The 14462-nt window shown below is 36.6% G+C and overlaps 1 protein-coding gene across 2 annotated transcripts in view; it reads right to left on the bottom strand.

Annotated features, from left to right (window-relative positions):
• The window catches only part of LOC131069850 (tryptophan--tRNA ligase, chloroplastic/mitochondrial), a 154227-nt gene that overhangs the window by 54254 nt on the left and 85511 nt on the right, over positions 1 to 14462 (bottom strand). For both annotated transcript variants that reach the window (XM_058005428.2, XM_058005429.2), the window contains exons 4-6: positions 13134 to 13175; positions 12612 to 12701; positions 12361 to 12483 (exon numbers count right to left, since the gene is read on the bottom strand). In XM_058005428.2, the coding sequence (XP_057861411.1) occupies positions 12361 to 12483; positions 12612 to 12701; positions 13134 to 13175 (255 nt within the window). The remainder of the gene's footprint in view (positions 1 to 12360; positions 12484 to 12611; positions 12702 to 13133; positions 13176 to 14462) is intronic.

Below are 14462 nucleotides of genomic sequence, written 5' to 3'. Positions count from 1 at the left end.
TGGAGTCGTCAGGATCCCACTAAAACGAATCATCAAACACATCGATGCCCGAATCCCAAGTTATAATGCCATCATGCCAATCAGTCATTTTCCCATGGTGGTCTGGAATCTCGAAACTCATCTACAACATGTTCTTCTCATGTAGATGTTGCTCTTCCTGAAAAGTAACGCTCATGTCTGTCGCATGTTCTTCGTGCCATTGTGGTGTTCCAGAATCCCTGTCACTCACTATGTTCTGCAGAAGATTATGCAGGCAGAATACCTCACGGAAGAACCACTCGGCCACCTCTGCCTGGTATCCGGTGGAGATGGAAAAGAAATGGGCATACTTGGTCAAACGATCTGCCACGACAAAGATGCAATCCTTTCTTTGCACGAGGGGAATTCCAGTAATGAAATCCATCAAGATGCTATCCCATTTCTGGTCAGGGATTGGCAATGGTTGCAGCAGTCCAGCGGGTAAGGTGTGCTCAGATTTTATTGGCTGATAGGTGGAGCATTTCCGTACATACCAGAGAACATCGTTCTTAAGTCCCTTCCAGGAAAACCTCTCCCAGTCTTGTCTATAGATTTTCAAGTATCCTGGGTGTCCGACCAAGGGAGAATCGTGCATTTCCTTCAGAATTGTCTCCTTTATCTTAGACTCGAGCACTAGATAGATTATGTCCTTGTAGTAAATGATGTCGTCAACCACCTTGTATCTGTCATCCTGTACTTGACCATCCTTCAATTCGCAGGCAAAAGTATTCTTAGAGTATTCAACCAACAGATGTTCCTTCCAATCCACCGAAATCTGGGATAGAGAACATATGGCAGGCCTTCTCAGGAGGGTCTCGGAGAGCTTCTGCTCACCACTTCTTAACTCCCTCAATGCATTTATCAATCCATCACCCGGTGCCATGATTATCCCAACAGGTTGGCAGAATTAACAACTCTGATACCGCTGTAATGTTCCCAAACTATTCAACATTGACCGTATGGTGGTGCGCCAGCAAGGTCATACGAAGTGGAGTGGAGGGGGGCTGCTGTGCGGTGGAGAGGCTGTACGGTGTTGTGAGGTTGGGTGGCTATACGGTGAAAGGAAGTCATACGGTGGTGTGGGGTGGAGGGGCGTGCGGTGGAGAGGAAGGAGTGTTCAGTGTGAGTGTCGTACGAGGAAGTGAGGGAGGGGCCGTACGATGTAAGGGTCGTACGGTGATGCCAAACAGACCGTACGGTAGAGCACAAGAGGGCCGTACGGTGGTGGGGAAGGTGTACGGTGTGGCCAAAAGGAGATTGTACGGAGGTGCCAAGAAGGTCTTTCGGTGGTGCAGAGAGTAGTCGTACAGTGAAGCCGTACGTGTGGAGGATCTGCCGAGTGGTACGGTGGTTCAATGGGTTACCTTCGGTTTCACAAATTGATCTTCTGCACGCATACCAAGTATTGAACTCTGAGTGATAACATGCATGTATACCAGAAATGACGCTAGAAGTAAAATTAGATTCAACAATGATAAGGTTCCAGATTGCCAGATCCGGAGCAAGTACAAAGACAGAATAGGTGTTGTCGGGAATAATCATTATGTTATGTTGTTATATTATGTTTATGTTGTCGTCGGTAATAATGAGTTACGGCGGTAAGTTAGTTAGCCGACGGGTAGGTAGTTGGAGTCGCGACGGTTGTGTCGCACCCCTTCGGCTGTCATATATTGTACCACCTCCGGGTGTTGGAGGACATGTAATGTTGACGACGGATATAATATGAACATCCTTTGACATTAATGGAAAGCTTATTCTGGTACTTCTTTTATATTTGCATTGTACATTGTTGTTCAATTTCTGTATTCTTCCTGTTTACCCAGTGAGGTAAACAATAGGGTGAGAGGGAATCCCACCGAAACTGCACAAACCAAATAGGGAGGGTCTTTCACCTCCGAAATGGCAGTAACTAGAACTCCAACAGGAATTCGCACAAGAGAGAAAAATATCAAAATTCCCATACCTACAACTATGACAGACTCGGCCATAAATATGGGCTCCGGGAAACTTCCCGAAGGGTTACAAACAGGCCGACACAAACATAACTTAACTAATAAAATAAAAAAGGGGGCCCAACCTATTTATTATTAAATTTAGGACCATACAATAATCAATATTATTTAATTATATCGGGGACATTACATGCTAAGCCACTAACATCACATTCAACCTAGAATACTTTATTAAAATTAGGCAATGCAAGTATAAGTTGCTTAGCTACCTTTTGTTTGGGAAATCTGAAACTCCTTTCAACCTCTTGAGTCCATACAAATTGCTTTTTATAGCCTTTAGTTGTGTCAAGTATGGGAGCAACTGCATGACTGAAATTCTTAATAAACTTTCTATAGAAACCGGCAAGTCCATGAGAACATCTTACCTCAAATGCACTCTTTGATGTAGGCCAATCAATAATGGCTTGAATCTTCTCCTTATCCATTTTCAGTCCATCCATGGATACTACAATGCCAAATAAACCAATTCAATCTTCATAAACACACACTTTTTCCGATTTATCAACATCTTTTCCTCATGCAACCTTGTCATAACCATCCTCAAATGTTGTAGATGCTCTTCTTTAGACCTACTAAAAACTAATATATCATCCACATACATGATAACAAAATTCCCTAGAAATGGTTTTAAAACTTCATTCATGAGTCTCATAAAAGTACTAGGTGCATTTGTGAGCCCAAAGGGCATAACCAGCCATTCATAAAGTCCATCATTAGATTTAAATGTTCTCTTCCACTCATCTCCAGGTTTGATCATAATTTGATGATAGCCACTTTTCAAATCAATCTTTGAAAAATACATAGAACAACTTAAACAATCCATCAAGTCATCCAATCTTGGACTAGGAAACCTATATCTGATGGCAATCTTATTAATGGTCCTTTTTAGGTACTAGGACTGTAGGAACAGCACAAGGGCTAAGGCTCTCTAATATCAACCCTTTCTCAATTAATTCTTCGACCTACTTCCTAATCTCCTAATTTGTCTTAGGAGTCAATCTACATGCAACCTTGATTGGAAAGCTAACTCCTAGAATCAAATCCATATGGTGACTAACACTCTTCATAGGAGGCAACTCATTAGGCAAATCAGCTACGACAATGTCCATGTCAATCACCCAATCACTTGTTGATTTGATACCAAATATGATGGCATCCTATTCCAAAGAGCAACAAATGCAAAACTATCTCTACCATTAATGTGACAGAAAGTTCAGGAACTTGAACAAATCGCTAGTTCATAGAGAGAGTTAACACAACACATAGCTAGATGTGACAGGAACATCACAATCTCATAAGAGGAATATAGATTAATATTTCATGGTCATCCTGGAAATCAAATCAGCAAAACAAAATAACATTTATTCTTGGAAATGGAGACAAAACGTTTATAGAGAATCGACCACACCCCCCTGTCTTCATGAACCAAGCCAAATTTGTTTGGCTCTTCAATCCTTATATATATTCCAGCTCGATTCCTCAATGAATCAGACGCATTCCTCCCTGACATCCCTCCACCTTCATTCGATGAAAAATAATTGAATAGATAATTGAATGAATTAATTATGATTATACAACGTATATAAAGGAATTACAAGACGGAATTCTAAAAAGAACAAACCGTTAATCTAAAGCTTCAAGATGAAGCTAAAAAGCTTAAAACACTAAAAAGCTAAAAAGCTTAAAACGCTAAAAAGCTAAAATCTAAAAAGAAAACTATGCGTTCTTATAAAAGAAGCAATAGTTGTGCTTAAAATACTAAACAAACTAAAAAGCTAAATGACTAACTAGATGACCATTAATAGAACAACTAAAAAGCTAACTAACTAAAAGAATTAATTATTCTAATACCCTCCCTTAAGGGTCACTGTATCAACTAAGTACCTGAGAGAAGACACTGCAGGGGTCTTTTGATCACAAACACAAGAACACTCTGCTGCTGCAGAGACCCTTCCAGTAACTGCAAAGTGTTAATGACCAAGTATAGTTGATTCTATCCAGCAGATGTAACCCTCAAATGTGATATAGAGCTGTCACATGTGAATTACTGAGACTGAAACCATGTTTTTTAGGAAAAATCGTCAAACCCTCGAAAGAGCAACAAACATGATTTTGACAAAAAAAGGCAAAAACTTTTGCAGAAGAACACTAAGCATTGTTTTCTCCAGCAACTCCAAAACAGATTGCAAGATAACACTGTTGCAGATGTTCACCTCAGCAACTCTAGGTGCAACTCAAAACTGACTGCAACAAAGCATGATTTTTGAGGAAAAAACTGTCAAAACCTAAGAACTTTGTGAATCAAAAATCTCATGCAAACTTCGCGAATTACAAATGATTTTTGAGGAAAAAATCAAAAAAACCAACAAACAATTTTTGAGGAAAAAATCGTGAAAACCCACAAACAATTTTTCAAGAAAAGATCGTGAAAACTCTCAGATAATTTTTTAGGTAAACATCATGAAAACCTACAAACAATTTTTTCCTAAAAAATTGTGAAAAAAGACCATAATTTTTTATGGCAAAAAAAACCAGAAAATCCAAAAAAAAATTCGTGGAAAAAATTAATAAAACCCGAAAATAATTATTTTGAGGTGAAAAATTATAAAAAAAAACCACGGGAATCTTTTAAGGACAAAAATTATTAAAATTCCAACAAATAATTTTTTTCACAAGATAAAAATTATAAAGCCCACTGAATGATTTTTTAGGAAAAAATAATAACCATTAGATAATATTTTTTTCCATCCACCTAGACGCCACTAAGAAAAAATCCGCAAAGAGTCACGAAGGAACACCAGTAGGGGTGGAACAAAAAAAAATCACGAAAATCGCGCATGGAAAACACCTAGTCGTTGCATCACGACTTCTATCAAACCCATCAGAAAACTGCAGACAAATTGCGAAAAACAGGTGGCAAAAAAAAAAACTCCCATTGCCCTTTTTCATAGGTCATAGAGAACAAAACACGGCCAAAAAACGTGCCGAAAAAAAACACAGAACAAAAATCATGGGCGTAGTAACAGGTTGAAATGGCACCGAAACCACCCACAAAAAACACGGGCCATCAGAAAAAAAAAAAACCGACCAATCGCGCACAAGAAAAATCACCACCGGAAATGCCCAGAAAAAAACTCACGAAAAAATGTTTTGCACAAGATGAATGCAGCTACGCGCACATGCACAGAGAGAAGACCCGACGTGGAAGGAAACACGGCTGCCACTGCTGTCGCACGCAGATACTGCACATAAAAAATCACGATTTTTCTCAAACAAAATCACGAAAACGCGGGTTGCAAAAGAATGACCCTTGAAACAGAATTCATAAACGGGAAACACAAACTGAAACCCACGATCCGGAAAAGGAAGAAGAAACCCTCTCGCGAACAGAAAATGCAAATTATAGAGAAACTATAAATGTCTCCATGCAGGAAATACTGAAGCTCGCAGAAAATTGCGGGCAAACCCTCGAATAGAAAAACTCTGGAAATTTCACTAACAATTTTAAAATTATGGAATAAATTCCAGAAAGGAGGTCACGAATTTTTATTAAAAAAATCACCAAACTCTAAAAAAGCCCATCGACTTGCTCTGATACCATGAAAAATAATTGAATAGATAATCGAATGAATTAATTACAAATATACAGCGTATATAAAGGAATTACAATATAATGTTCTAAAAAGAACGAACTGTTAATCTAAAGCTTCAACATGAAGCTAAAAAGCTAAAATCTAAAATCTAAAAAGCAAACTATGTTCTTATAAAAAAAGCAATAGTTGCACTCAAAAGACTAAACGAACTAAAAAACTAAATGATGAACTAAATGAACATTAATAGAACAACTAAAAAGGTAAGTGACTAAGAATTAATTATTCTACTACTCCAAACCGGTCTTCTCTGTCCATTTCCAAAAAAGATGGCAAAGAACCTTGATCAGTTTGCTCTATCAAGCAAGAACATACTCATCCAATCCAATTGGTCTCCAAACAAATCGACGCCAACTCTCCCACACTTTGTCAATCCAAGACTCCCTTTCCAAATTGGTTTTGCCAATCTCTTTCCCAATCCAATTTGATCGAAACCTCTCCCAAATAGAAACAATCTGCCTTCCTCTCTTTCTTACCAATCCCTCTCCAACATTTTTTGTTATGTTAGTTTCCTTTTCCACTATTCCCCCAACTTCCATAGCTACCAACTATCACCAAACAAGAAGGATTGATTGGTGTAGTGTAACAATTGAATCTACTAAGAACAAGGAAACCCCGAGTATAACATGCCAACTGATTTCTTTTGGAACCATGTTGACTTGGGGAAAAGAATGGGGTAAGAGAAGCAGAGCAGAAGCTGGCTCCAAACATCCCAACAAACCAAAATTGAAACAAAGAACTTAAACCAAACAAAAGACAAAAAAAGGAAGAGGGTTGATGCCCCTACATCACATGGTTTCTTAACAAATCGTGGGTTTTCGTTTTCCTTATCAAGGGTTTGATGATTTCTCCACAAAATTGTGGTACTGTACAACGGCTTTTTGATGAATTTTGGAAAAAATTGTGGCTTTTCGTCTTCGAAAAAATTGTTTTGATTAATATAAAATTGTGGTTTCTTACAGCTTCTTTTGGGTCACACCTAGGGTTTCTAGGGCAAATGGTGCTCTTCTACAAAAGTTTTTGATGATTTTTTTTACAAAATCAAGGGTATTGTTGCTTTTGACAATTTTTGGCAAAATTGTGGAATTCCATAATGGTGAAGGTTTAGTGTGATTTTCCAAAAAAATGTGGGTATTCAGAAGTTTTGGATGATTTTTTAAAGACAAATCATGCGTTTAAGGTTTTCTTTTTTTCTTTTTTTATCAACAAAAATATAAGGTATTTAAGAAGTTTTTTAACTCGTTTTTTTGTGTCTCTAGATAGCGGGAGGGTGTCACTATTGTGGTAAATTGGGTCATATGAAGAAGTTCTACAAAAAGCGGTAGGTTGATTGAAAATCCAACCAAGGAGGGTGCCAATAGCAAGTTCATGTCGCAGAGCATTCAAAAGAGGAGTCAACCTTCTATGCATTCATGGCCAAAAGACCAGCAAATCATGACAAGTCTTATGCATGGTAGTTAGTAGCATAGTTGAACTACTTGCCAAAAACGAAAACTTGCCAAGGCCCGAAAAAAAAACTCGGTGAAAACTAAACAAAAACTCAACAAAAAACTCAACTATAAATATTGCTTAAATTTAATTAGAAATGCATTTTTTTGCAAAATTCAATGAGGAGATGCATCCAATGAGTCAAATGAGTACACAAAAGAAACAAGCTGAGTCTAGATATATTTGATTGATTTAAATGCAAATTGGGTAGAAAATGGCATCCTCTTGTGGAATGTCGATGGTTGACAGACTAAAACAAAATGAAATAACAAATTGCTTTTGTAAAACTAAAAGTAACTATTACATCAAAACATTTTACATCTTCCTCTTCCCAGCTTAGTGAAAACCAGGGGATGATTGGCAGCATCGGTCATCACTTCCAGCCTGAGGAAGACAAATATGTAAGTGGTCTAATTGGCCTAATCGGCTTAGAGGGAGTGTTGATGCTATGGTCAGATTCCTTTAGGCTGACATAGACAACATAAAGGTTGTGATAATATAATTATTGTGCTATAATAATTATATTGATAATTATTGATAATATAGTAATTAAAATTGATAATATAATTATTATATTATTATTGTGATTATATTGTGATAATATAATTATATTATAATTATATTGTATAATTATTATATTATATGTTAATATAATAATTATTATATTATATTAATAATATTATAATTGGTGCCACTTGGAAGAGTGGCGTCCCTTGGTAAAGGAGCACCACAAAAGGTATAAAGGAAGATTAATCTTCTCTCTTGAATGAGATAGAGATATAACACACAATCTGCTATATTAAGAATAAGCAGTGCTCGGGGGAGACAATCGTGTATTGTCTGTGGCTGGGAGGGCAAATCAGTGCCCGTGGTTAATCGAGCACCATAAATTCAACATGGTATCAGAGCGGGTACGAAACGCGGGAAAAGGCCCTGATACAGTAGCAACATCTGACGGAAGAGAACAGGGAATCGATCATTAAAGGAAGGCGATTTGCTTTGTGTTCGACTTAAGCCTCAACGAACTCATCTTCTGTTGCAGCTGAAGGTTCGTATTCATCAACGGTGCGGCAAAATTACATGATACATAAGCAAAAATACCATAGATAGGGGAAAACTCATTTGCGTGAAGTATAAGCAAGGATGCGAATAGTAATGGCAGTGATCAGATTCTCATTCTGATAGAAAGCAGTGAGTCGTAAAAATTAAGATATCATTCATGATTGAGATTCCTTTGCAGATCGTGAAGTCTACAGTGTCCTGTGGAATCGGAAAACAGAAAGGCGGGCATCGAACAGTAATACAAGAGATTGTAGCGACTAAGCAAAATATTTGCTTGCCGAATGCATCAGAATGTCAAGAATGTGGTGCTGACTAAATTAATATCACTGATATTATTACCACAGCAGCAAAGAAATAATATTTGGATATTTTCACAGATGGTGGCTTGCGTGGAAATCAGTGTATTGGAATCAGGAATACTTGGCAAGCATACAATCTTCTATCGAACTGAGTAATGCAACGAATTTACCATTGAGAGCAGCATCGAACTTAAATATATAGTCTATAGAGAACAACCATATTATTGCCAAAGCAAGATTACTCTGGTCCGTTAAATGTCAAGGTTCAATTAATGCCTAGCAAATATTACATAGCATGGTAAAGTATATACACAGAAAATGGAGTGATTATGAAATGATTAAAGGTGTCACTATCGACTATGCAGTGTTAAGCATATAAGGTGCAATTAGAATCCCTTAAGAAAATCGTGATTCTTTTCATTACAGTAAATAAAGAAGTTGATTAAAATGGTAAACAAAAGACATAGTCATTACAAACGTTTGGTTGTAGGGATGCAAACCTTTCATGAAAAGCCATGTAAAAGCTATATAAGAAAAATAGAATCAATTTGAGGGTTTGTAGTGTGTGTGGATGTGTGTATGGAGTGAGGAGTAATTTAAAATAATATGTACGCATGAAAGAACAATTCTAAGATCATAACTCAGAAAATAAAGAGTTCTCAGTAGTGTGTTGAGTATGAAATAAAAATAATCTCTGAGAAAACAGTAAGTATATGGAATAACAAGAATATCAAGGCGTGTATAGAGTGTATGTCATATGCATGGCATATATATGAAAAAGAATATACAGGTGTTGATGAAAGGAATATGCTGATATCCTGCAGAAATAAAGGGAAATATTTGAGTAAAAGATAAGGCAGAATTTGTGCAGAAAGAGTATGTGTGTTAAGATTTGAAAAGAAGATTTAGAGCTCTGGTGAAGACATTTTAAAGATAGGTGATGAGTGATGGCGAGGGCCGAAGGCCATGCAGCCATCAGATCATCGTTAGATGTTTCAGTGTGATCAATTCAAATGGATGGAAATTTCAATGCTGAGCGAGTTTAAGAAAGAACATTGGTAGATTGTGAGGAAGACTAATCAATTAAGAGATAAGTTCTCATGGTTGAATAATGTTCATGAATTTTTCATATAGTTATTGATTCATGCTATAGCGAACCATATATGATTCCAGCATTGATATTTCTTTTCGAGATAGTCTTGGACCATTATTAATCTCTCTAAATGCCTTCAGGATGGAGATTGCATTCAAGGGTGGATGAGCTTGATACATCCTATGAGGAAGCATCACAGGCTGCTGCCATGAAATTGAGTTGGTGGCTGCAGACGTCTCTTCGAAGAGGAAGAATCAACAGTCAAAGGGAGCCTAACATTTCAGCTTCAAAAGCAACCTTGGACAAGAAGGTCAAAAGGTTGATATCAGGTTCAGAGGGAGTCGCATCAATTTTTTTTATAAGCTTGGTATAGTGGAGAATGAAGCCCTAGCTGAGATTGAGTCTCAACATCATTGATCTATTTACATACTAATGCATTCTTCTCTTTGAGACAGAAATTTTAAAGTGTAAACTCTTGTTAATGCATCTCTTTGAGAGAGACTTGAGGTGTAAGCCCTTACCTCCACCCTTTGATATGGTTCATGGTGGATGTCATGTGTGTGACACCGTGACAACACCACGTGAGAGAGTCTGTGGTGGTTTTTTTTCTTGTACTTGTGTGTTTACCCTCTGGATGAGCCATGGTGAATATCATTATGAGGTGACGATCTCACAATGATGAACACTTGTGCATCTTACCATCATTGTGAGGTGACGATCTCACAATAATCGTTGATATCTCGTGAGGTGATATCTACGGATAAGCCATAATGGTGGATATCGCGTGAGGTGATATATATGGATAAGCCATAATGGTGGATATCGCGTGAGGTGATATATATGGATAAGCCATAATGGTGGATATTATGTGAGGATATATCTATATATAAGCCATAATGGTGGATATCACGTGAGGTGATATCTATGGATAAGCCATAATGGTTAATATCACGAAGAGGTGATATCTCTTCTTTCACCATCTATGGGAGTAGCCATGATGGTCAAACATCACAATGAGGTGATATGCTATCACGATGAGGTGATAAGCTTCTTTCATACACATGAGTGTAGTCATTGTGTTAGTCATCACGATGAGGTGATATGACTTGTAAATATCAAGAAGGATTCCAACCTAGCTAAGAGGGAATGTTGAAGATGTTATAACTAAGGTTTGATCCTTCAAAGGGCCAACTCATAAATATGCAAGTAGTCATTTGACTTTGCATATTTAATATATGTCTCTCTTGTCCATGTTGGATCTATCCTATGAGAGTAGCCATTGTGGTTGACATCTCAATGAGGTGATATGTCTTGTGCAGCTGGAAGTATTCTTCCTAGCTGAGAGAGAGTAAAGAAGATTGGCAGCGTCGGTCATCACTTCCAACCTGAGGAAGACAAATATGTAAGTGGTCTAATCAGCCTAATCATCTTAGAGGGAGTTTTGATGCTATGGTCGGATTCCTTTAGGCCGACATACACAACATAAAGGTTGTGATAATATAATTATTGTGATATAATTATATTGATAATTATTGATAATATAGTAATTAAAATTGATAATATAATTATTATATTATTATTGTGATTATATTGTGATAATATAATTATATTGTATAATTATTATATTATATTAAATATATTATAATTGGTGTCACTTGGAAGAGTGGCATCACAAAAGGTATAAAGGAAGATTAATCTTCTCTCTTGAATGAGATAGAGATATAACACACAATCTGCTATATTAAGAATAAGCAGTGCTCGGGGGAGACAATCGTGTATTGTCTATGGCTGGGAGGGCAAATCAGTGCCCGTGGTTAATCGAGCACCATATATTCAACAAGGGAGAGATAGAACTAGAGGGTCTAGTCCTAGGAGTCTGATGTGGCTCCTCCACCTTGCCAAATAAGGTTGAGGGTAGCACCCCTCGCAGGGGTCTGACGGTGAGAGAGTGAGGGGTGGAGAGATAGGTCTAGATCTTGAGGGAGAAAGGAGAGAATGAGATAGAGAGTGGTAGAGAGAGGGGATAGAGGAAGAGTGATAGGGAGATAGATAGGTCTAAAATTCGAGGCAGATGAAGTGAGTGAGATAGAGAGAGCGAGGGAATGCTGATAAGAGCCTACTGATTACTAAAATTTGACTGAGTCTGAAAAATTTAAAAGATCTTCTAAAACCTAGAATTTGCATTATAACTCCTAGATATTTGAAACCACTCCCAAACATCCTGCCAATATATACATGAAATATAACTTTAAGTATAAGAAAGGAAAAAGACATATTGAAATGTGACTTATACTTAAATGTTATATTTCATGCATATATTCTGATGAAGAGAATGAGAGACTTGAAAAAGAAAAAATTGATAGTTTTTTAAACTCAGTGAGTCAATGACATTATTACTCACTTGAGCCAAAAACTTGCGAGTCGCCGAGTTTTATGGTTAGTAGAATAGCCATTAAGGGAGGGATTTAAAGTTGTATTGTAATATTTAGCTATAATGGCCATTTAAGTCATTTATTTAGTTTTTAGTAATTTTCTATTATGTAAGTCACTCAGTTAGTTATGGAAAGATTTTCTGTAATTACTTATAAAAGGAGTATTTCTCTACTTTATAAATAATAACAATCAATTATCATTTCACAATGTGCCTAAGAACTCAATAGCTATATTTACAACTTAGAACAACACATGAATGTAAAATATGAAACAGAAAGGAATGCAGCCATACAATAAAGACGCACCGCCTTGCGAGATTTCTCTTTGAACTGTATCATTTTGTTCAACCAGCTGATAGGTGTAACACAATTTAGCAACCATGCAAGCTCTGCATGAGCCTGGACATGTGATTGGACAAATATGCAAGCCTGTGCATGCCAAAAAAATCTAAACGTTAAAGCGTTTTCCAAGAAAATAAATAAATAAAGCTACAGTCATGTCAAGAATATATGACGACTAGAATTAAATCAAAGACAAAATCAACGATCAAAACAACCTTTGACACATCAATTCCACAAGCCATATATAAAGCTGCTGTATCCCTTGTAGCCTTTGACAGTTGTTCAGCATCATATGGTAAAGTAATCTGTGAAATAAAACCTTGCAAATAATCAATTAAACAACTATTATCATTCAGATGTTTCAAATGATAGCTGAAGGGGTGCCAATGAAGTTTTCAAATGAGAATGCCAATCAAAGTTTCATCCTTAGGAAGTAGTTTTATTACATCACAAAAGCAATATGAACAAACATAAAATAGAAAACACCACTCTCAAAATTATCTTCTGTTTAAGAAACACACTCTCAAACCACACTGATAACTTGTGCTCTATTTATGGCCTAAAATAAGGAATGGACAACAGGCAAGCAATTCCTGTTAATTATATGAAAATTATGTCCATGAATTCCTTGTAATCTACATAAGTCAAAATTAAACAACTGAGGAACAATCCTACAACATAATTTCCAAATACTGCAGCATAAAATGCCATCAAGATAGGACAGAACAGATCCATACAGCATGGAGGTCCACAACGAAGAAGAGCGTTTCATATGTATCCTGCACAAAAGCAATTACAGATTATCATGAATTACTTAAAATCTAGTTATACTAAATAAGTCATATTAAATGGTAAGGCTAAAATGGAAGAACCAACAATCACAGATAGAAGAAACAAGAGCCAAGATAAAAGAGAAAAGAACAAAAATAATATAAAATGCAGGGAATAATTTTTCTCTAAGTATAAATGAAAGTATGCCAATCATAAACAAGTTAAGCTCAAATCCAAGAAATAAGTCTTCTGGTGATCAAAATAGTTAGGCAATGGGTTCGTCTTGCTTAAGGGATTACATATCAAACTTCGGTGCAAAACTCAAAGTTCAACTCAACAAAAACATTGAGGCTACAGCTACTTGAATTTATTTGTCCACCCATGCATGCATACAGTTGAAATTGCTTCTTTGGCATTGGATTATTGAAGACAAGAACTCACATAAAGACATATGCACCTTGCCTGTGCGGCATGTTTCTATATATCTGATTCAGCCTGTCAATGTTGCCATACAAGCTATATGGTAAGTTAGGATCTATCTTGAATTTGTTAAAAGTTCAATATTTATCAGTAATATCTTCATCCAAATAACTTTACATAGTGATTGTCACCAAGGCTATTAGGATCAATTCATTCATAAGCCTTAAGTTCATGAGTAAGATCGCTGGCAATTTCAATAATCTGTTTACAAAAAAAGTCGAAACAAAAGATCAGGACATAAGATGATCCAGTGCATTTATACAGTAACTACTGTGTGGTGTGATAAGCCAAACTTCTGGAGTCAACAATGTACTTATGAGATGATAAGATGCTTAGAATTCGTACCAAGTTGTTAGACCTGGTTGATGCAATTGGTCACCACAATGACTGATTAAACCTAGTCAGGTCTGTACATGTTACCAATTTTTTGGCTTTTTAGCGCAAAAGTTAATGAATATAAATTCTGTTGTACGTATACAAAAGAACTCATTTATAATCATTTTTCATGTCAAAATACTGATCATTTCTCATCCAGTTAATCATTATGGATTAAGCTCTAATTAGTGTCATTTCATAGCCAACAGAAGACACTTTCCAATGCATCAGACAAGACAGAGATCACAGCTCAGATGCAAGAAAAAGGTCAAAAATTTCAAAAAATGGTAGAAATAACTAAAGCAAGCACCTTTGTACAATTAACCCAAAAGTTCAAAACAAAAAAGTGGCAGAGATGACTGCAGCGTGCACCTTTGTACAATTTGCCCAAAAATTCATAAAAAAGGCTGGATAAGATGACTAAAGCACACACCTTTGTA

This window comes from Cryptomeria japonica, chromosome 6 (assembly GCF_030272615.1).
Source record: "Cryptomeria japonica chromosome 6, Sugi_1.0, whole genome shotgun sequence".
Taxonomy (NCBI): Eukaryota; Viridiplantae; Streptophyta; class Pinopsida; order Cupressales; family Cupressaceae; genus Cryptomeria; species Cryptomeria japonica.
This window is presented reverse-complemented; position numbering and strand designations above follow the sequence as displayed.